Genomic DNA, 22,273 nt, shown 5'->3' with positions numbered 1-22,273 from the left:
GGGCCCTGCCGGGGGCGTGGTTCGGGGCGGGGCACGCGGGGGGCGTGGTCTCGCCGCCGCCGGGCTATAAAAGGGGCGCCGGTCTCCGCTCGCGCTGCCGCCGCTGACCTTCGCGTCTCCTCCGGTGCCGGCCGCGCTCCCGCTCGTTCCCGCCATGGCGCCCAGGAAGTTCTTCGTGGGGGGCAACTGGAAGATGAACGGCGACAAGAAGAGCCTGGGCGAGCTCATCCACACGCTGAACAGCGCCAAGCTCTCCGCCGACACCGGTGAGGGCGCGGCCCGCACGTAGCGCACGTCCCACACGGCCCTGCGGAGCCGGGGACCGGGACCAGGCCCGGGCGGGGGAGCGGCAAATGTCAGAGGGCGGCGGGGGCCTAAATATAACCCCGCGGCAGCGGCGCTAAATATACCCGCGAAACCGGATCCGGGTTCCCGCAGGCCCGGCCGCCACGTGCGGCCGACCCCCGGGAGCGGGCGGCCCGGGGCCCCGCACCCGGGAGCGGGGCTCTCGGAGCACCGCGCTACAACCGAGCTGCGCTGCCCCCGCCCCGCCGCCGTGCCCGGTTATAGCCCCAGGCGCAACCCGGTGCGGCTCTGCCCGGTTCGGCCCGGCCCAGGCTGCAGGGTGGGATTCTCTCCCGATCTTTTATCCCGGCACTTTCTAAGGGACCCCTGTGACCTGGCCGTCGGCCTGATATCGTGTGTCCAGCGCCCTGGAAAGGGCTTTCCTCCCTGCTGTTGAGTTATCGGATAGCAGGGATTGTCCTGTGGCAGAGGGCCCCCCAAATGTCAGTGAGGAGGGGCGGGCTGCGCCTTCCCAGGCGAGAGGAATGACCTCTTGGGGCTGGAATTAGTGGCTGGGTACAGTTTCTGCCCTTCTCCCGTCACAAGGGTAACAGGGTGCTTTGCCTTGCAGAGGTGGTTTGTGGAGCCCCTGCCATCTACCTAGACTTTGCCCGTCAGAAGCTCGATGCAAAGATTGGAGTGGCAGCACAGAACTGTTACAAGGTACCAAAGGGAGCTTTCACAGGAGAGATCAGGTGAGCCCCAGAGAGTAAAGTTAGAAGGTGCCTCTGGGATGTGAATTTCCTCCTGTGAGTCATCTCCTTTCTCCCCAGCCCAGCAATGATCAAGGATATTGGAGCTGCATGGGTGATCCTAGGCCACTCAGAGCGAAGGCATGTTTTTGGAGAGTCTGATGAGGTGAGTGGCCTCATACAGTGGAGACCTGGTCCAGCTAAGATGGGTCTGCAAAGGCTGGAAAAGTGAGTAATTAAAACAGACCTCCAACCTGTTTTATTGGCCGCCTTGTTTCTTTTCCATTCCCAGCTGATTGGGCAGAAGGTGGCTCATGCTCTGGCTGAGGGCCTTGGAGTCATTGCTTGTATTGGAGAGAAGCTGGATGAGAGAGAAGCTGGCATAACAGAGAAGGTGGTTTTTGAACAGACCAAGGCTATTGCTGGTAAGAGGAAAAAGAGATGGTTGGTTTGGGGTTTTTTAGCCATTTTCCAGCTCTCCTCTTCCCACTATGGGGATATTGTGCTCACCTCTACCTTCTCCCTCCTCCCTAGATAATGTGAAGGACTGGAGTAAAGTGGTTCTTGCCTACGAGCCAGTTTGGGCTATTGGAACTGGTAAAACTGCAACTCCCCAACAGGTATGAGCAGGGGAGGTGGCTGATTAAATGACCAACTGACCCTTCCCCCTCAGGAAACCTCCCTGAAGAGTCTTACTGAGAATCTCCTGGAGATTGTTCCCTTGTCTTTGGAAGGGATCTGTGTGCAGAATGGCTCAGGCCTCAGTGTGACTCTTGCTTTGTATTGCAGGCTCAGGAAGTTCATGAGAAGCTGCGGGGGTGGCTGAAAAGCCACGTGTCTGATGCTGTTGCTCAGTCAACTAGGATTATCTATGGAGGTGAGTCTGGAGCGACTTTCCAGGGCAGGAAGTGCTTAGTTTGTCTACCTGTTGCTGTAGTTGGTATATCGTTCTCTCCCTGGCAAGGAAACTCTTGATCTTGAGAGCATAAAGAATCACCTCCTAGCTTGTTTGGGTAGCTTGCTTGGATAAATGGGAGACAGTCTTGCTGTCTGCCAGAGGTGGCTGGTGCCTTGCTAGTCCTGCCTTTGCCCTAGTTCCGTTTTCCTAGAGCTGGCACATCTGACCTTAAAACACTGCTCCCTCCTTAGGTTCTGTCACTGGCAGCAACTGTAAGGAGCTGGCCTCTCAGCATGATGTGGATGGCTTCCTTGTTGGTGGCGCTTCTCTCAAGCCAGAGTTCGTGGATATTATCAATGCCAAACACTGAAGCACCCCATGAGGAGCTGTCCCTTGTGGTTAAGAAATGGAAGCAAGAAGGGACCTTTTGTTGCACACGTCTCAGTACGGAGGCCTCCCTCGAGGCTTTCCCCCTCCACAGCCATTGTTCTAGATGTTCTGCTAACCACCCCCACCACCTCGGAGTCCTGTTAGCAGGAGCCTGTCTCAGCAGAGGCTTGACAGTCTCCTCTCTGAGCTGAATCCTCAGTTTCCCGTTGACCTGTTCAGAGCCCGCAGCCCACCTGGCCAGTATCTCTCCCTTTCCCTGCAGCCCTGCAGGGAGAGGGGGCCGCTGGTGCTGCGGGGAGGAGAAAGGAACCACAGTCTCTTGCATCCTTCAGCTCCATCAGCAAGGAATCTGTCAGCTTAGACCCTTGTGAGATGTCTTCCTCACCTGTGTCCCGTACTGAACAATAAACGAAAAACAGAAAAAGCAAAGATGTGTCCTGGATCTTATTTGGAAGCATCTCGGGGACAAGCAGCATGGAGAACTTACTGCTTTTGGAGGTGGCTGAATGCAGAGAGGGTTTTGTGGGCTTTTCCCTGAGAGCCCACTGTTATCCCAGTAGGCACTGCACAGGTTCAATTCCAGTAGCTGCTGGAGCACCTGGCTGTTCCACCAGTGAGCCAGGCTTCCCTGCAGGCTCAGTAATGTGCTCATCTCTGCTCTTTGCCTGTAAGGACTGGTAATTGACTTTGCTCATTAAATGTAGAGTGGGGCAGCTCAGACTGCAGGGAAGGATTTTGTTTAGGCCCTGTGTTGGGGCAGTGCTTGTTGCCTGCTTTCAGCCATGTGCTGCTGGGTGAGGAAGCAAGACTTGATGTTACTTCCCAGCTGCTGTTTTTTTTTTTTTTTTTTTTTGGTAGTGCTGAGGATGATGAAAAAGAAGTGGCTCACAAGGAGGAGCTTATTTGTGAGGCAGTACATCCTTGGGAGCCTATGGGCAGTGTTCCAGCTGCTAGTGCTAGCATCACCTGAGGGATAAGGGGCTGGAGCTGAGGAGCAAGGAGGAAAAAGCCTGATGTAGTGGGGACTCCTGCCCTGCTACTGCTGGGAGAGCTTCCTGCTTCCCAGCTGGGTGGGAGGGATCTCCTTCCTTGGGATATCAGGTGGTCTGAGAAGGAAGAGCCTGACAGCAGCAAGGAGGTGGCAGCTCCCAGCTCTGTATGTATGCAGAGTGATGTGGAAAGGAGGAGGATAATTTAAAGGCAAAAAAAAAAAAAAAAAAAAAAAAAACCAACAGAAAACGGTTTTCTACAACCAGAGCACGTGTTTCTGAGAGGCTGCTGGGCCATGGCTGTAGTTTGGGGCTGTTGGGTCATACAGAGCAGAGCAGCAGTGATGCAGCAGGGGCACACAGTGGTCCTAAGGCTGCAGGGACTGGGTACAATCACTCAGGGCTGGGCCACTGGCTGCAGCTCTGCTGCCAGCTCCTGCCCAGCCCTGCCCACAGCACAAGAGCCCAGGAGAGTGACCTACATAGAAGAAAACAGATGGGAGCTGGGCATTGATCTTGCTGCTTTGAGAGAATGCAGGGGCATGAAAACATTCATTTAATGAGGAATAAACTCATGGAAAATAATTTCTATATCAGCAGGAGTGCCAGATCTTGTTTCTCTTCTTTTTGTCTGCTTCCTGGCAAGACTGCAGCTTTCTGGAGTGGAAATACTGCCAGATCCCCACAAGAAATTGTAGTGGTTGGATGTAAAACAGGTTGCTGCTGGAGAAAAATGCACTGTGCCAGATGTGACAGCCTGAGAGAGGCTGCGATGGCTCTGCATCCTCAGCCCCAAACAATAGCCAGGCTGAGCTTGTATTCCCAGTAGGCACCACACACATGTTGGACTCAATGATCCTTGTGGGTATCCCTTTAAACTCAGAATATTCTGTTACTCTGAATATATTGGACTTAAACATAGCCATGGCTGGCCACACAGATCCATCCACACAGAGCACTGCCACACAGCACTGGCAGCCTCATCCCACACTCTGCTCCAGCTGAGCAGGACGGAGGTGCACTAGTGAGTGTCCGTGTATATCTGTGTATTTACAGAAGTATTTACACACGTGTACAGTGTCTCCTTCCAGCAGCTGGCCTCAGGCAGTGCCCAGAAGCTGCCCCTCAATCCCAGCCCCTCCAGCCCCCAGCAGCAGCTCCCTGTGGTGCTCTGACCACGAGTTCCTCACGCAGGGCAAAGTGCAAAAGGAGTTTCGTGGGAAGACCCGACAGGCTGCGCAGATCAGGTGCAGGACGTGGACAAATCATCACAAACCATTGACACATGACTGGCCCTTTTATTCCTGTATGCTGTATTTGTTTCTCTGTGTGACCTAGATCACCCCTGGCTCCTGCCCTAATCACTCCCTAATGAGTCCTGTGCAATCCCCAAATGCTCTTCCCCTGCGTCTCGTCCTGTGTCCCACACCCCTGGAGACAGCTACACCTCTAATCCTAAAGGTGCTCTGGGGCTGAGGCTCCTGGGATGGGGCTGGACAGGGTGTTCCTTTCTCTGAGTCCTTAATTTGTGTTCCCACCTGCCACTGTGCTCCTCAAAATGGGTCTTTATTGGGCTGATGGCTCCTGGGACGGGCCTGGAAGTGGATACTGCCTGGGCTCCCCCTCCTGCCACCATCACCCTGTGCTCCTGTGTGGGTGTGCGGGCCACTTTTAGCACATACCCTCCCTAATTGTGAGGATAATTAGGTTTGGGATATATATATATATATAATCTAAATAAAATTTCTCCAGTTTAAAGATTTGTGTTTCCTTCTGTAATTAGGGAATGTTTAGGGCAGGAAGCAAAGGCAGGAAAGGAAGTGTTCATATGCAGATTAATTCTTTAGTCTGAGGGTGGTGAAGCACTGGAACAGGTTGCCCGAAGGAGTCGTGGCTGCCCCATCCCTGGAGGTGTTCAAGGCCAGGTTGCATGGAGCCCTCGGCAACCTGGTCTAGTGGGTGGCATCCCTGCCCATGGCAGGGGAATTGAGATGAACTGATTTTTGAGGTTCCTTCCAATCCAAACCATTCTGTGGTTGTGTGATAATGAGCAGGGAGTGAATTCAAATTCACATTCAGATGTGTAGCAGAGGAGAAGGGGTCGGCACCGGGGAGTCTAGCAGGACGGGGCAGGGGGCAGCTTGCTGTGCAGCCCTGAGCGCAGGGGTGCTTTGCAGGAAGGGCAGTGGCTGATGGTTGTGTGAGCAGCTCTGCTTGGACCAGCTTACCTAGCACTAGCGTTATCCAGGCTCTGCAAAGGAGCAAAGTGCACTGAAGGGAAAGGGAGCAGAGCCTTGGACTTTGTATTAACTGCAAACCACGGCTGACCATCAGCTCTGAGCAGCATTCCTGGCTGGTAAACACCCAGTGCTGCTGGCATCGGCTGGGCACAGGCAGCCTCAACCCTTCCCAGTGTCACAGCCTGGAGGACAGGGCTGGAGCAGCGCACCCCAAAAACCCCTTCCTGGCATCCACGTGCTCATATTCGGGGAGGCTTCATGCAGAGCCCAAGGCTAATTCTGCTGAGCATGTTAATTAAACATTTACTAGAGGGTAAATTAGGAGTTAATTAGGCATTCACCGCCCGAGTGCCCGCCACCCTGTGCAGCCCTGCCTGACTTTGAGCCGGCCCCGTTTTGAGCTGGGTGCGCACAGAGGTCCCTTCCCACCGAAAAAACCCTTCGGTTCTCTGGATACGCTAACAGTTGCAGATGTCACGCAGCCGGGAAGGCGGAGCGGGATCGCAAAGCGCCTGTGGCGAGGGCGGGACACGCTCCGAGCTCGCCGAGCCCCGGTGCTGCGGACAGCGGCGGGCCCGCCCCGGCGGTGGCTCCGCACCGCGCCCGGGAGCCGGGCCCGCCCCCGTTCCCATGGCAGCGGCCGGGGCTCGGCCAGCGCCGCGGGAGGCGGCAAGCGCGGCCTGCCCCGGGAGGATGGAGGACGTGGAGCCGGAGGGGGAGGAGGAGAGGGAAGAGAGGGAGGAGGAGAAGGAGGAGGGGGAGGAGAAGGACGAGGATGAGGAGAAGAAGGAAGAAAAGGTGAGGGGGAGGCCCTCAGCACCGCCCGGCTGTGGCTGGGCCAGCGCTGGCGTTGTGCTCTCTCCTCTCCCAGGAGCTGGTTCCCCGTGCCCTGACGGAGGAAGACCTCAAGGCGGGCCTCTCTCTTCTCAGTAAGACCGGCAACGGGCTGGCCCACGCCTATGTGAAGTTTGAAGCCAAAGACAAGTGAGTGTGCGATGCCTGAGCCGGCAGAAGCCCCTTACTCCATGGCCGTGGAGCCGCTGTGCCGCGAGCTGGTGAGCGGCCATGTGGGGCAGGAGCGTATCCAGGCCCTGCTGGAGTATCCAGGCCCTGCTCTCCAGCCACCTGGATTCCAGTCCGTGCCTCAGCATCGCCTGTCCATCCTCAGCCCTGGCCTGCTGGGAACATCAGTGTCCCCCAGGGCTGAGGGCAGCCTGCCCATCACTCTGGACTGTGCGCTCCTAGGAGGGCCTGAACAGAGTGACCTCCCTACAGGCACTTTGAGAAATACCCATTGGCATCTGTCCTCCTAACTGCTAACTCTTAAGGCAGGCAGCTGTAAGTACTGTGCCACAATGGCCTTGGGACAGTTTGGAGCCTCAGCTTCCCCAGCAGAGCCACCTAACCAAGGCCCCATTAAGACTGTTTCTTTCAGCAGCCTCACAGGGTATCTCAACTTATTTTTTCCACTAGAAAAGTCCTTCCACACAGTCCTTTGTGTTGACACTATTGTCTAACCGACTCCTCCCCAAAACTTACCCTTTTCTCTGCTCTGGTTGTGCCCTTTCTTGACAGATACAATTCAATGGGAATAAGTACTCCCTCTGCCAGGAAAGCAGGTCCAATCTTACCATTTGTCTTTGCTTATAGGCCTGTCCCTATCACCTGCCTTTTTCTTCCTTCTCTCAGCAGGGCTATCTAGGACAGCAGGGAAGTAGGAGAGATGGTTGCCCTCCCTCCAGTAGTGGCAAGGAGCAACCCAAAAGATGGTAGTGGGGAAATATGAGAGATATTTCATTCACATTCACTCTCCCTCAGGGGCCTGACAGACATCAGCCTCCTCGAAAGCTTCATTCACCTGCGGTATGTGGATTTGTCAAAGAACAAGCTGAAAGATTTGTCCCCACTGAGCAGCCTAACCCAGCTGCTTTGGCTGAAGGTGGATGGGAACCTGCTCACCAGTGCCAGCATGCAGGAGCTGCCCTACCTCCAAGTCATCAGCTTTGATCGCAACCACATCATGGATTTTGAGGGCATTACTCACCCCCTCCTATCCAACCTCAGCCTGAAAGGTGATACAGGCTACCTGGCTTGTGGGGACACTCTCTTGGAAAGGTGGAATTAACTTTCTTGTTTCTTCTTCCTCTGGCACTCAGAAAATAAAATCGAGACAGTTCTGGGCCTGAGTCACGACCATTTGTTCAGCCTGCAAGTCCTGGAGCTGCGAGGAAACAAGATAAAGACCACAGCAGGGCTCGGTGTTTCCAAGCTCAAGAAGCTCTATCTGGTAAGGGATCAGCCAGCCCGGGGAGTGGGACAGAGCTGCTGCAGATCCCAGCACCTGCAGCCCAGATAGCACAAAGGGAGTGGCCATGAACCACGAGTCACAGAGGAGTCCATGCTGGGTGCATCGGGTTCTTCCCTCACAGCCTCCTGCAGGAGGGCAGCTTTCCCTTCAGGCAGTGTTGGGCAAGCTTGTATTCCATGTGCCCTGGGATCACTGGAGATCACTGGGCAAAGCAACAGCTTTGCTTTTTGGGTGACAAAGGGAGGCAATGCCTCTTTCTCCTCTTTGATGGGCCCAATCAAATACTGGTTTAAAGCCAGAACAATTATGTGACTCACACCTACAGCTGCCAAAAAAGAAATTGATTCAATATTGCAATAGTGAAACTAAGATAGGAGAAGCAGTTTCTTAATATCATAAACAATTACTTCAAGGAAGCATTTACTCCTAGAAATGGAAGTGAAGAAAGTATGTATGGCTTAGCCCCATGGATCACACTGTGCAACAGCTTGCAAAGACTAAACAGATGTCCTGAGTCACTACCTCTTGAAAAGCAATTAAATATGATAAAGGCCTTCAAAAACTATGTGGCTTCTTTTCATCAAGATTCTCTGGCAGAAAACACTGAGGAGATTGCTTGCTGAGATTGTCTACAATTTTCTGATGTAAAACTGGGATTTTGTGACTGGAGGTGCTCCAAGAATGGATGAAGTGGATCAGTCAGTAGATACAATACAGCGTTTCAAGGCATACCCAGTCACCTTAGTGAGTTATTGCAGGGAAGCAAACAGAGCATCTCTGCTGAGAGGATTCCTGGCATGACTGAGGGGTTTCTGAGCTGCCCATGTGAAACAGGAAAGTTGCAAGGGGTGATTGTTAAAACTAGAACAACTGACTCACAAGAATCCTTGGGGCTTGAATTTGTCTCCCATGTCTACCTGCCCATCAAATCATCTTGCAGGGAAATCTCCCCCAGTAATGCTTTGGTTTCTGTGTAAAGACTGATGTTATTTCAGCCTTGGGTCAGTGCAGCTGATTCCTCAAGGACAGGGTTCAAGACAAAGGGCTCAATTTAAGGAATTGGTAAATTGGTTAATGTATGACATAGCCAATGTATGACATTTCACAGATGAAATTTCTTATGTAAAAATGGTATGTACTAGGAAGACTACGAGGAGGCTGTGTGCTGTGTGGCACCTGCATCATTTTTGAGGGTCACAGTAGGGCTGTGTTAGCTCCTGCTCGTGGTGCAGCAGTGGTGGCAAAGGCTAACCAGAAAAAGGTGGAGTGTGCAGGAAGGGGAGAGGAGATCATGGGCAATGTATGGTAGCTTTCCCTAAGAAACAGTGGCATCACATCTGGGTGAAGAACTGGTGTCCAAGGGACAGTGATGGTGTGTCAGACAGAATGTTGTTTGATTTAGGGGAGAAAATTGGAACAACTCTGAAAAATATTCATTCTGCATTGTCCTGCTAGTGCTGGCAAGGCTAGAGCTGGTAAAACAATTCACACTGAAGTGATGAAGAAAGTGAGAGTGTTGGGAGGTTACTATTCCTTTTGTAAACCAGTGATCAGTGAACACCCCACCCACACCAGCTCACAATTTTCTCTGAGGTACAATGTTCTAATCCTTCCTGACTGATAAATCTGCTCATGTGGCCTTCACTAAATAGCCAGCTTTCCTCTTTTTGTCCTGGTGTTGCTCCTTTTACTTGGCCCAGCTGGTCCAGATTCTCTGTTGTCCAGTTTCTATGAAAATCCTTCTTTCCTACAAAATGTCCACATCCTGAATGACTCAGCCCTAAAATGTTCTCCTATCCCACCAGTTCAGCCTGTGCCCCTTTTTCAGTCTCAGGCATTGCTCAGGTCATTGCTTGGGTACCTATGAGGAAGAGAGAGCACAACAGCACCTCTCATCCCGTTTTGCATTCAGGTCTCAGCATGCTTAGGGACTGCAGCCCCGAGCCACGTCGAAGGAAAGCCCTGCTCAGCTGCAGGCTGGAGAACGTGGCGGGGAGACGATAATCACCAGGGATGCTCCAAACTTGGCCGCACAAGGCGGGGAGCAGCCTGACAGAGCAGAGCGGAGGTGCTGGCACTGCGGGGAGCCTCCGCTTGGGCAGGAGACCTCTAGTGGTCTTTTCCAGCCGAAATCCTGCTGTGAAACTAGGACCTGAAATTCAGAGCTTCCGTATTTCCCTGCTTCGTTAACCCACATCCCAGTGAAGTGAGCGAAATTCAGTGATGGGGAATTTTCAGCTTCCTGAAGTAAGACAGCCCAGAGGAGTAGAAATGCTGTGTCCAGTTCTGTGTCCCTCCGTTTAGGAGGGATGCTGAGATGCTTGAGCATGTCCAGAGGAGGACAACAAGGCTGGTGAGGGGCTTGGAACACAAGCCCTGTGAGGAACGACTGAGGGAGCTGGGCTTGTTTAGCCTGGAGAAAAGGAGGCTCAGGGAAACCTTATCACTCTCTATGAGTTCCTGAAAGGTGATTGTAGTCAGGTGGGGTGGGTCTCTTTCACCAGGCAGCGACTGACAGAATGAGAGGACACAGGCTTAAGCAGTGCCAAGGGAAATACAGGTTGGATATTAGGAAGAAGTTTTTTACAGAAAGGGTGATAAAGTTCTGGAATGGTCTGCCCAGGGAGGTGATGGAGTCACCATCCCTGGATGTGTTTAAGAAAAGACTGGATGTGGCACCCAGTGCCATGGTTTAGTTGAGGTGTTAGGGCATGGATTGAACTCGATGATCTTTAAGGTCACTTCCAACCTACTCATTCTGTGAATTCTGTGAAGGGAACTTCTTGGTCATAGATTTTCCCCACAAGGGAAGTAGCTACTGGAAGGTGCCTGGACTGCATGGACTGTGTGACTGAGAGGAGCTGGTTACTCATCCTTTAAGCACATTAATTTTAGGCTCAGGTGTGCTTTCCCCTCCATGCTGTTGCTCTCTGAGGCTCAAATTTGGCACTCAAATTTGGAAAGGGGTGCAGTGGAGTGTTCACATGGGCTGGTTTTGTCTCAGACACCAAGCAATGCTTCAGGAAACACTTTTTCAGCAAACTTTTGGTCCTTGAATGTGAATCCTGAGAACCCACTTGGCCAAGACCCTGAGCTATCTGACTGAGCTTCAGACAAGGCTGTGTTATGAACGGTAGGAAGTCTGAAGGATAGAAAGAGATGTAAAGGCCAGAAATAACTGCTGTTCCCTCTCCTTTGTGTCCCCATTTTCCTTCTCTCTTCCTGTCTCCCTGGTGCTCAGGCCAAGAACACCATTTGCAGCCTTGAAGGCCTTGAGGAGTTTGAGCAGCTGGAGATTCTGCACCTGCGTGACAACAAGCTTGAGGCCCTGGATGGATTCTCTAATAGCATGAAGTGCCTGCAGTACCTCAATCTACGGTGGGTCCTCCCTGCTCTGTGTTGGGACCAGAGATCCCTTCATCAGACTGCATTCCCATTTAGATATTTAGGATTTTCTGGGTTTTTTTTGGAAGTTGAAGACCTGGTAGGGATGGGTTGATATTTACCATCCTTAACTTGTGTTCAGCAGCTGTCTAGGATGTAACAGCCAGGGCCTTTCCTGGGCTTCTTAGAAAATATCAGCCTCTCCAGTCAGCTGGGTCCCTCAAAGTGTGTTCTCTGGGTTCTGCCTGCAAATGCCCTTTAGTTCTCAGTGTTTGCCATGCAGGGCCATGGTGATGTCACACGGGTCAATGCCTGGCTGAGCACAGAGGAATCCAGAGATGTCCTTTTTGTGCCTCACTCTGGGGAGCTGCTGACAGGTCTGGATCTTAGGTGACAGATCTGTAGTCTAAGGCCTATGGTACCTCATGCTGCTAAGTTTTGCTTTTTCTGTCTTGTCCACTTATTGTTCCAAAGGGATTTCACTACTCACACCGGTCTCCTTCCCCTGTGCTTCCTTTTCTTCAGGAGCAATGGGATCAAAAGCTTTCAGGAGGTGGAAAAACTGCACGTCCTCCCCATGCTGCAGGCACTGGTGCTGATGGGCAATCCGTGTGCTGAAGAACCCGATTACCGGCTGCAGGTCCTGTCCCGGCTGCCCCAGCTGCAACGCCTCGACAAGGAATTGGTTGATGAAGAGGAGCAGGAAGAGGCCAAGAAAATCCGACAGACAAGGAAGGAAAAAGAAAAGGTGAGAACAACGCAGTGCAGGGATTAGAGGAGGTGGAGAGAAAGAAAAAGGACCAAGCATGCTGATAAAGCCTCTCCTCCACTATATTACATGAGGAGAAGGGTGAGGGATGTCAATCTCAAGAGCACAAGAGCCTGAAAAAGAGGCCAGTGTTTGCAACCTGGTTGTGGTGGCCAGCATGCCACCCTGCTGCCATTCATGACCCCACTAGCAAAAGAGGGCAGTGAAACGGGAAGAGACATTGGGCATGGAGTCATTAACTTCTCCCTCCTCCCTTCTTCAGGAAATGGAAGAAGCTCTTGAGAATACAGTGGCTGAGTGACCCATTTTTAACACCTGTTCCCAGAGGCTGTCAAGATGTAGTGATGCCTTTCCCTGTTTGTGAGGCTGAGAAAGTGAGAGCTGTAGGTACCAGCTTCACCTCATTTTACCTCTGGAGAAAAGAGGAGTGCTACCCACCCTGGTCCTGCCCTGAGGCACTGCAGTGTTTTGCAGTCACTGCACTGTGGTCTGTTCTCAGTAGGCCTAAGAGGGGAAAGGGGAGAGTTACAGGTTCTGTGGTTCGATTTGATTCCCAAAACCCCTGCAAGATTTTCTGATTTGAATAAAAATAATTAATGAGCCTGGAGTGACTGGGATTGTTTATCCTGCACACCCACTCCTATTCCCTGGCTCTCTCACCCTCATCTGTCTACGTCTATCCCTTGCTGCCTGCCTCTCTCTGTCTCTCCATCCCCTACGTGCTGTTTGCAAAGCTTTGCTAAATCCTGACTCATCGCAGCTCTGGGTCACATGCTGCTGTCCCGGCCCTATCAGGGGCGTCTCCATCCTGCTGCTGCCGCCACCGTTGGCTTAGAGGACACATCATCTCCCCTTGAGGTCCTGCATCCCTCCTCAGCTTCGTCCTCTCTCCTTCCTACCAGCACTTTCTCAGTCTCTCGTCCACCCCTGCCCTAGGAAGGTAAGTGTCTCCCCACGGCCAGCACACCCCTCACTGCGTGCATGTTTCTGCTGCCCACCTTGTGCCCTCCAAACCCCACACGCACTTTGGGGTCCCTGCGGGGAAGGACCACGGTGAGCGGCATTAACAGCTCAACTCCCCTCACTTCCTCCCCCTGCTCCTCCCACCTCTGTCTCCTCACCCCCATCCTTCTGACTTTTCTTTCATATTTTAATTTCAGGTACTCCCTCCTTCCCAAACCCCCCCCTTTCCCCTCCCGGCAATCATCATTTCAGACGTGAACCCAGGGAATTTCAGGAGGGGGGGGCAACCACCCAGGATAGGTGGTTCTCCCAAGGGCACTGCCGGGAGGTGCTGCGGGATGGAGCTTCCCCGGGGGAGGGGTGGTAGTGGGGAGAAGGCAACGCTCAGTCGGGGCACCGCTGGGGAAAGGATCCAGCCTCGGAGCGGACCAGCCCCCCCAGCCTCCCGAGGTGTTGACAAAATCACGGACGCTCAGGGAGAGGGAGGGAGAAGAGGGGATGTTTTCCTATTTGCACAGCCCCACACCACAGGGGAGGGGGAGAGCAGGGAGAGGAGGTGACAGGCAGGCAAGCAATAGCTGCATCAGTCACGACACTGCAGCAGTGCGGGCTTCCTGGGAGCAGTGCCCAGCCCGGGGGAATGGCAGTAGCACACGGGAGTGCTGGCGGTGCTCTGGGGGAAAGGTCTCCACCGTGCTGGCCTGGCAGGGACAGGGAATTGCTGCCAGCGCCAGCTCCACAGGAAGGCATTGCAGCAGCACCAGCCTCCCAGCGTACGCTGCCCAGCCCCTGTTCACGGGGGCTGCACAGCCTCCTCTCTCTTCCTGGATGTGGTCTGTGGCTTCCCAGCTATGGCTCCATCCCAATCCCTTATCCCAGCTTATCCGCCTCTGACCTCCTTTCAGGACAGTGCAGCTGATAGCAGGGATTTCAGGGTGGTTCTGTTCAAAAGAGAGCAAAGGCAGGGGACACGGGGCAGCAACACAAGTGGAGAAAAGGCTTTAAAGGACTACAAGGGAGAGAAGATCATGTAAGTGATAGGGTGGGGCAGGCAAGGCTGGATTTGGGCATGTCATTTGGCTTCCTCGGATCTGGCTCCAAGAGGGGCAGGTGGATGCGACCACAGGGATGTGACCAGGGACAACGTGACCAGATAAGCAGAGAGCCACAGCATCTGGCACGGGTGTGCTGTCAAAGATGACTTTAAGCGGGGTCCTGTCCCTCTGTACCCCGTGGAGGCTGTTGAGTCACAGCCAGGACACTGCTGCAAAGGAAGCTCACGGCTGGCCGAGCCGGCACGACTCTGGAGGAAGTTCCTGTGGTGTGTGCCAGATGGCGTGAGGAGCACTGCCAAAGCGGCTGATGGGGGATCCCAGCCCAGATGGACATGGTGGAGGGCCCTGTGCAGCCTCCAGAGAACCCTGGAGTCGCTGACCGCAACTCCCCACACGAGAAGCTCTGGCTGAAACTTCAGAGCAGCAGCACGATTTCCTCACGCCCTTGTGATTTCCACCCACCCAGGGCAGTGGCGTCGAGCGCTGGCTCCAGCTTCCCCATCCTGCTTCTCAGCTCCCCTCGGTGCTGGAATGTGCTGGCTCAAGCTCATTTTCCCCTGCCCTCGTGCTCAGACCCTGTGCTGGCTGTGCCCCTGCTCGCACACGCCACAGGGAGGTCCTGGCTGGAGCTCTGTGGCTGCTCTGGCCTCTGCCAGCCCTGCTCAGAGCTGAGGGAATCATCTGTGGGAGCCAGGGGAGGAAAACGTGGCAGTGCTGGGAGCATGGGGGGGACACATGCCTCATTGCAGCACCCCAGCATAGCACAGCCCCACAGCCAGGGGAAAGAGAAGACGGCATGAGGAGCTGATTTGGAACCCCTGGAGAGCAAACTGCAGCAAGAGAAGCTCTTTCAAACAGCCATCATTACCCACCAGCATGTTTTCTACTTCAGGTTTAACCAGGTGCCCCAAAATACTAGGCTTCCTCACTGCCCCCCACCCAGCAAAGATCCAGCCCAGACTCATCTGCTTCCCTGCCTCAGGAGAGGAGCAAAGGGTTGGCAGCTGGGCCAGGTGCCCCCTCCCTTCAGAGCCCTCTTTGCCACGTCTGAGGCACCGTGGCCTTCAGCAAGATGGCTCCTCAGGCTGCCAGGCTCCACGCTCCCGCCGCCTTGGCACAGCCTGACCCCACAGCTCACAGGGACACAGGGACACTGAGCAGGCGCTTGGCAGGGGGGCATGGCTGGGATCTGGGACATCCAGGCTGGGATGGCCCCCCTGCCGTGGGCTGGATCGGGGCTGGGGGTCCCCCCTGGCCGGCTGCCCCCTGCCCTGCCCACCACGCTCGGCTGGCTCCCCGTTCGCTGCACAGGGACACAGCACCGCTTGCTGTCTGGCCCGGCAGGCGCTGTCCTCGCCTCCCGGCAAGGGGACAGGAGATGCCAGGAGCTGCTGCCCTGTCCTTGACACCAGAGCCGGGAGCACCTCCCTGCTGTGCCAGCTGATCCCTCCCTCTCTGCTGCCCGTGGCACCCTCCCCATCCCTGCCATCCAGGCTTGTGTCGGGCGCTGCGCTGTGATGCAGGGAGAGGCAGAGTGCTCCTAGTTTGTCAGCTGCAGCAGAGGGACAAGGCAAATTCAAACAGATAACCAGTTCCTGGAAAAATGTATATAGATTCCTGTAGTCTGGGTGAATTTATAAATTTCCTAGGGCAAATAGTTTTAGCCCAAATTTCTAAGGTCACTTTTCCTTGAATTGCCTTGTCTCTGTCAGTCTAGACGTAGAAGGGGTGAGCACCACATCCTGGAGCCTCTCAGAGCTGAACATATCCTGTTCTCTCCTCTCCACAGACTCACCATGGCCGTCGAGAGGATTCATGCCCGTGAGATCCTGGACTCCCGTGGGAACCCCACCGTTGAGGTGGACCTCTACACACACAAAGGTATGTGGGTGAGAAAAGAGACAGAGGGCAAGCCCTGCCCAGAGCTGGTGCTGTGCAGCGGCCTGGCACGCCAAGAGCATGGAGGGTCCTCACGGGTGAACCCCAGCAGACAACAAGTCAGGGGAAGAGGCAGAGACCAAAACTCTGCTCGTGGCTCTGCTTGTGCCTGTGCTCAGCAACTCTGCACACGTGCTGGGCAAATCATGACAAGACACCTGGCTGTCCTGCATGTGACATGAGCCATGTACCTGCCCATAGCAGGGACAGAAGGTCTTTTTATCATAAATGTCTGCATCTTCTCATTGTACCCCTGCTGCAGCTGTGCTTTTAGTCCTGAGGCACAGTAGACGTTTGGTAGCACATCCATGGCCGTGCTCATGGCAGAGGTAAAGCTTTGTTCCTGAGATCTCTGTGCAGCTATGTCCATGCATGGGGCTCAGCTGGAAGAGCTGCATTTGCACAGGGCCCAAAACTGCTTGGGCTGAGGGGTGAGGAGCAGTGAGAGGCCAGAGCAGGCATGCAACCATTGTCTTCCTTCTTCAGTGAGGCAGAAACCTCAGTCTGAGGGGGAGGAAGCTGAGGGTGGCTGTGAGTCAGGCTGCTTCTGGAACTAGGAGGAGGGCTGAGGAACTTCACCCATCACACACAATTCTGGGATCAGTGTGAATCTCTGGGTGCCTGACATCCAAGTTCCTCAGCCTGGAAGCCCTGGGTGCATTTATTTCTGCTGAGGTGCTCCACCTCTAGGGAGACCAGCCACGAGCAGCCAGCCAGTGGGGCCATCCATTTACACAAGCAGTTGCTGCATCCTTTCCTGTGTAAGCAGGGCAGAAGCAGGTGCATGAGGGCTTTTCCTCTTCACCCTCTGCTTGTCTCACGCCCCTGTTTTGCTGTTTCCCAGGCATGTTTCGAGCAGCCGTCCCCAGCGGAGCGTCCACTGGTATCTACGAAGCGCTGGAGCTGCGAGACAATGACAAGTCACGTTTCCTTGGAAAAGGTGGGGACATGCCTGATCCACAGCTCATCCTCGGGGCTGCCTGTGTGTGGGGCTCTGCTGGAGGCTACTGCCCACCCACTGGTGTGACACAGATGTGTCCCACTGCCCTCAGGGAGACCACAGAGGCACAGACTTAGCGTAAAGTGAAAGATCAGACTCGATCTTCCCTTGCTGTCTCCCTCTCTCAGTCTCTCTATTGGTCCTCTCCTTCCCTCTTTCCTCAGTCACTGCATAACAAACCTCTCTCTCTCTTTCTCTCTTTGTTTCTCTACCTCTTCCCTTCTTTAGGGGTCCTGCAGGCCGTGGATCATATCAACAGCACTGTCGCCCCAGCTCTCGTGGGCTCTGTAAGGATTTCTCTTTGTTCCCCCTTGTCCAATGCTTACTCTGGTCCATCTCTGTCCCCTGATCTCTGTCTCTGCCTCTCTTCATCTCACTGGGTTAACAGACACAGCGATGCTCTCTGTGAACCTGGGCACACCCCTCCTGCTCCCCCATGCCTGTGTGTGTCCACAGGAATCTTTTCTCTAGGAGGAAAGGATTTAATTCTTCCTGGTCCACTGCAGCATCTGTGCAGCCTAACTATTCCCCTCGGTGCTTCCTGTAGAGCTCACCCCCTCTTTCAGCTGTGCTCCCCCTCAAGCACTGAATCACATCCACATGCTGTGGCCTCATCCTGGTGTGATGAGCAATGGTTGTACTGTGCAGGGTCTGGCACAGCCTTGCAGAGCAGTGGTGTCACATCTGCAGCCTGTTCACACCTGAAGACCTGGAGCCTGCTTTGAGGAGAGCTGAGCCAAAGCCACATAATACACCCTATGTAGCCCATGGCTGGCTCTGGCTGAGAGCCCAGTTCTCTCCACCCATGAAAAACACCCAGCGTGGTGGAGGGCTGCCTGTGTTGGCTCTAATCTTGCTCTCCACCTCACTCCTGGGGATGGCTCCATCCAGTCTACATTCGCTTGCTTGAGGTTGAGCATGTTCTGTTGTTCTGCCTAGCTTCTGTGTGACCACAGCACCACAAAGCTCCCTGGAAGCTGCCAAAAGGCTGGGTAACCCCCCAGGGGCGTCCTGTGTCCCCAGCAATGCATGGCATTACCTGGGCTGCAGGTGACCCCCTCTCCACCACGGGTACATCCACACTGCACTGCAGCAACACCATCAGGGTTACCTAACCTGACTAAATACCACGGCACCAGTTTCCAGAGCTTTGTGTGTATATGTTCCCCCACAAGCTGAAAAGGTCCTTTTTCCCCCAGCTTCTCCATCAACGCCTCCTCTCCCGCTCATCAGAGCCAGCAGCTCTTCCAATCATCTCCTTCTCAGGAGCTGTTTCCTTCTTGCAGGGCCTCTCTGTTGTGGATCAAGAGAAGATAGACAATCTGATGCTTGAGATGGACGGCACAGAGAACAAATGTAATTCATCCCTCTTTTTGGCTGGGAAATTACGAGCATGGGAGGCTGCAGGGCTGGAGAGGGGGGCACTGTCCAAACTGTGACGAGCCCAAGGCTGGGCTGGCAAGGGCACCCACCCACTGGGCTGGATGTTGCCACCTAAAAAGTCAATCTCCTCCTTTGCCCACAGCCAAGTTTGGCGCCAACGCTATCCTGGGAGTTTCGCTGGCCGTGTGCAAGGCGGGAGCTGCGGAGAAGGATGTGCCCCTGTACCGGCACATCGCTGACCTGGCCGGCAACTCTGACCTCATCCTTCCTGTGCCAGTAAGACTCCTCAGTCCTTGACATCCACCTTCACAAACTCCAAAAGAGTGTTGTTTCCAAAAGAAACTTCAGAGGTGTTGGGAGGTAGATAAGGAAGGGATATGGGATTGAAACATCAGGTGAGTGCACTGCAGTTGTCAGGGAAGCAAACCAAGGCCTGAGATTTGTCAAGTTTCAATGGGAAAAAAGGAGCCTGAGGAGGACACAGGAGAGGTTGTGGTGGGGGGCTGACTGAAGATCTCATTCTTAGCACAAGAAGCAGAGGGCATCATGTGAACCCTGTGGGGCACAGTTCAAAATAAGGGCATATGGATCTTCACACCAGGGGGAAACTGCCTTGAGAAACTCTTTCACAAAGGGAGTTTGTGAAGAAAACAAGAAAAAAGGTCCTGGAAGAGAGACTGACAGCACTGTTGATAAACACATACAGATAAACAGAGCATAGATAAACACACATAACTCAGGAGATGTCTGAGAGAGAAACAGGTGGGAAAATCCTCCCTAACCATGTGGTTTGAGCCACTACTGGAGGGAAGACTCCAGGCTTATGTGTCTTTGGTCTGATGATTGAAGCTGATGTGCTTTTACACACCCCTGTGGGATGTGGCATGTACGGGCATGGTGACACATCTGAGAGCCACCACTCAGGGGTGCCAAGACCAGTTCCTTCAGCTCTGACTCTCTTATGGACTCTTCCAGGCTTTCAATGTGATCAATGGAGGTTCCCACGCAGGCAACAAACTGGCCATGCAGGAGTTCATGATCCTGCCTGTGGGAGCCGAAAGCTTCCGCGATGCCATGCGCATCGGGGCTGAAGTCTATCACAACCTCAAGAGCGTCATCAAGGAGAAGTATGGCAAAGATGCTACCAATGTGGGTGATGAGGGAGGCTTTGCTCCCAACATCCTGGAAAACAGCGAAGGTGAGAGCCCTACAGAGATGGGGTACCCCTGCCTGCAATGCTATGGGTTCCTCTGCCCAGCTCACAGCATTCCCCAGACTGATTCAAAAGATGATGCCTCAGTGTCATTGACCTCCTGTGTTAGGGAATGTTTCTAAGCTCCTTCTCCTTGGGGTGGCCTTGATCTGCCACAGCCTCTCCACACAAACCTTTTATGTGTGTGCACGCTTTTACGAGGCCTTCCACAAACTTGTCTTTGAGCTGTGGAATCACATTTTAATTCCTCCTTGTCCCTTTGGACACAGCCCCTACAGCTCCTTGGCATGTTTCTGTTGCCTTCTGGGCTCCCTTCTACTTCTCCATCACAGCACCAGACTCTCAGTGGCTCTAGGGATCTTCCCAAGGGAGGTTCCCACCAAAAGGCAGAGCTCTCTGCATGGGCTGACTCTCCTGACTGCCATTCTCCCCTCAGCTCTGGAGCTGCTCAAGGAAGCTATTGACAAGGCCGGCTACACAGACAAGATCGTCATCGGTATGGATGTGGCAGCCTCTGAGTTCTACCGTGACGGCAAATACGACCTGGACTTCAAGTCCCCAGATGACCCAAGCCGCTACATTTCTGGGGACGAGCTGGGTGACCTCTACCAAAGCTTTGTTCGTGATTACCCAGGTGGGCTGCTGTGTAGGGCGGCAGGGAATCAGCACCGGGGCTGCACAAACCCTCTGTGTTTTAGGGGTGGGAAGGGAGGCAGCTTTGACTCGTGCCTCTTCGGCTGTCCTTTCAGTGGTCTCCATTGAGGATCCCTTTGACCAGGATGACTGGGAGGCCTGGTCTAAGTTCACTGCCAATGTGGGGATTCAGATAGTGGGAGATGACCTGACAGTGACAAACCCCAAGCGCATCGAGCGAGCTGTTGAAGAGAAAGCCTGCAACTGCCTCCTGCTCAAAGTCAACCAGATTGGATCTGTCACAGAGGCCATCCAAGCGTGAGTCCAGCCCACTGCCCTTGTTGTCCTGTGAATGGGTTGGTGATGAACCACAGCCAGGTGTCACTCTGTGCACTGGGTGAACAGACTTGTGTCTCTACCAAAGTGTAGGATGCTGAGAGTGGGAGCAGAGTGTGCCTGAATCTTACCCTGTGCAGGTGGTAGTTGGAGGAGTAGGAGCTACCTGACTGCATTTCTCACTCCTTGCAGCTGCAAGTTGGCCCAGGAGAATGGATGGGGTGTGATGGTGAGCCACCGGTCTGGGGAGACTGAGGACACCTTCATTGCTGATCTGGTTGTAGGACTGTGCACTGGGCAGGTAGGTGAAAGCCAGGCATGCACAGGCCTGGAGGAAAGCAAAGGGATATCAAAACAGAATACCCTGCCCTGCCATGAGAAACTGGTACAAGTCATAACAGTGTCTTACAGTGTTTGCTTTGGGGAATGCTTTACAGATAAAGACGGGTGCTCCCTGCAGGTCTGAACGCCTGGCTAAATACAACCAGCTCATGAGGTAAGGGGCTCCAGGGATGGGAATGCAGAAGAGAGAATAGGGGAGTGACCAATTGGGTGGGAGAAGCTGAAAGCCTGAGGGTTGATGGGGCTTGTGGGTGAAATTTTAAAAAGACAAGGCACAGAGATGACAGTAGGATCCCGGGGAGGTCTCTGGGGCAGACTCCTTTCCTCCTCCTTGGCACGAGGGTGCAGCCCTGCAGTCACAGCAGCTGGCAGGAGCTGAGCTCCTAGGGCACATGTCAGCTTCCTGCTGATGAGCTGCCTCTCCAGAGCCCTGGTGCCTCCAATTCTCCCTCACTACAAGGGCCTGATGTGTGCTGTCTCTCTCCTGCAGGATTGAGGAAGAGCTTGGCGATGAAGCACGCTTCGCCGGACACAACTTTCGCAACCCAAGTGTTCTTTGAACGTTGTCCCCGGGGCACAGCCACCCTGCTGCTCTTTCCCACCTCACAGACTCTGAACCCCCCTTTCCCTCCACTGCTCCCTTTTTTGCTCTTTCTCCCCACTCTGTCACCTGGTTTCCTCTCACCTCGAAACCCCTCGAGTTCGGGTGTCCCTGGCTAGATGTACCCAGGTGAAGGATGAGAGAGCGGCCTACACCCCGTCCCTCGCTGTGGGGTCGTAAGCATTCCCGGACCTGGGCATTGCGCGTCTCTGTTGTTCGCGCAGGGCCACGCCTGGGCCGCTCCGCTCACGTGCCAGAGCGCGGCAGCGGCTGCCCAGCGCGTTCCCTGGCGTGCCCAAGCATGTGCGGTGACCATGTGTGCGCCGGCCGGCGTGCCCGGACACTGCCGCCATGGCGGCCGCGTCCAGCGAGTGTTGCCAGCGGCTCGCCCTCGTTGTGCATGTGTGTAGGTGTGTGTACGTGTCCCGGCCTACGGCGTCCCTGTGCCCCAGGCGTGCGTGTGCACTGAGCCCCGGTGGGAGCCGCGCGTCCCCCGCCTCCACCCCGGCAGTGTCGTGTTGGGCTGTGCTGTGTTGGGCTGTGCTTGGTGTTGAAGTGCGCTGCTGTGCCGCGCTGCGTGTGCGTGTGCGTGCTGTCGGTCTCTGGCTCAGCACGTAGTACTGCGGGGCAATGTATTAAAGCACATCCGTGAGCAAACCCACGCTCTCATTTGCTTCTTGTGACCTTTCTCTCTCTGTTCCCTTCCCTCTTGCACTCCTTCACCCTCCCCTCTGCCCACGATGTCTGCTTCACCTTCTGGACAGCCCGTGCTCAGCTGAGCAACAGACAAACTA

General features: G+C 54.3%; 3 protein-coding genes across 3 annotated transcripts; all 3 read left to right on the top strand.

Moving 5' to 3' along the window:
• Positions 1 to 41: 41 nt before the first annotated feature.
• TPI1 (triosephosphate isomerase 1) lies at positions 42 to 2,754 on the top strand. Its single transcript, XM_041410832.1, has 7 exons — positions 42 to 266; positions 917 to 1,040; positions 1,119 to 1,203; positions 1,330 to 1,462; positions 1,572 to 1,657; positions 1,827 to 1,914; positions 2,187 to 2,754. Exons 1-7 carry the CDS (start codon positions 155 to 157, stop codon positions 2,303 to 2,305), a joined length of 747 nt encoding a protein of 248 aa, XP_041266766.1. The 5' UTR covers positions 42 to 154; the 3' UTR covers positions 2,306 to 2,754.
• Positions 2,755 to 6,247: 3,493 nt separating this feature from the next.
• Positions 6,248 to 12,564, top strand: LRRC23 (leucine rich repeat containing 23). The gene is made up of 7 exons (XM_041410974.1): positions 6,248 to 6,352; positions 6,426 to 6,538; positions 7,373 to 7,626; positions 7,711 to 7,841; positions 11,104 to 11,240; positions 11,772 to 11,994; positions 12,278 to 12,564. Exons 1-7 carry the CDS (start codon positions 6,248 to 6,250, stop codon positions 12,314 to 12,316), a joined length of 1,002 nt encoding a protein of 333 aa, XP_041266908.1. The 3' UTR covers positions 12,317 to 12,564.
• Positions 12,565 to 12,862: 298 nt separating this feature from the next.
• On the top strand, positions 12,863 to 21,531 carry ENO2 (enolase 2). Its single transcript, XM_041410881.1, has 12 exons — positions 12,863 to 12,955; positions 15,823 to 15,914; positions 16,816 to 16,911; positions 17,200 to 17,258; positions 18,258 to 18,327; positions 18,497 to 18,630; positions 19,330 to 19,552; positions 20,004 to 20,201; positions 20,317 to 20,518; positions 20,729 to 20,837; positions 20,974 to 21,032; positions 21,369 to 21,531. The coding sequence occupies exons 2-12, from the start codon at positions 15,830 to 15,832 to the stop codon at positions 21,436 to 21,438; spliced, it is 1,305 nt and encodes a 434-aa protein (XP_041266815.1). The 5' UTR covers positions 12,863 to 12,955; positions 15,823 to 15,829; the 3' UTR covers positions 21,439 to 21,531.
• Positions 21,532 to 22,273: the final 742 nt, after the last annotated feature.

Source organism: Onychostruthus taczanowskii, unplaced genomic scaffold, assembly GCF_017590055.1.
Source record: "Onychostruthus taczanowskii isolate IOZ18803 unplaced genomic scaffold, ASM1759005v1 scaffold34, whole genome shotgun sequence".
In the NCBI taxonomy this organism is placed as follows: Eukaryota; Metazoa; Chordata; class Aves; order Passeriformes; family Passeridae; genus Onychostruthus; species Onychostruthus taczanowskii.
Note: the sequence above shows the minus strand (reverse complement) of the source record. Positions and strands in the feature narration are given on the sequence as shown.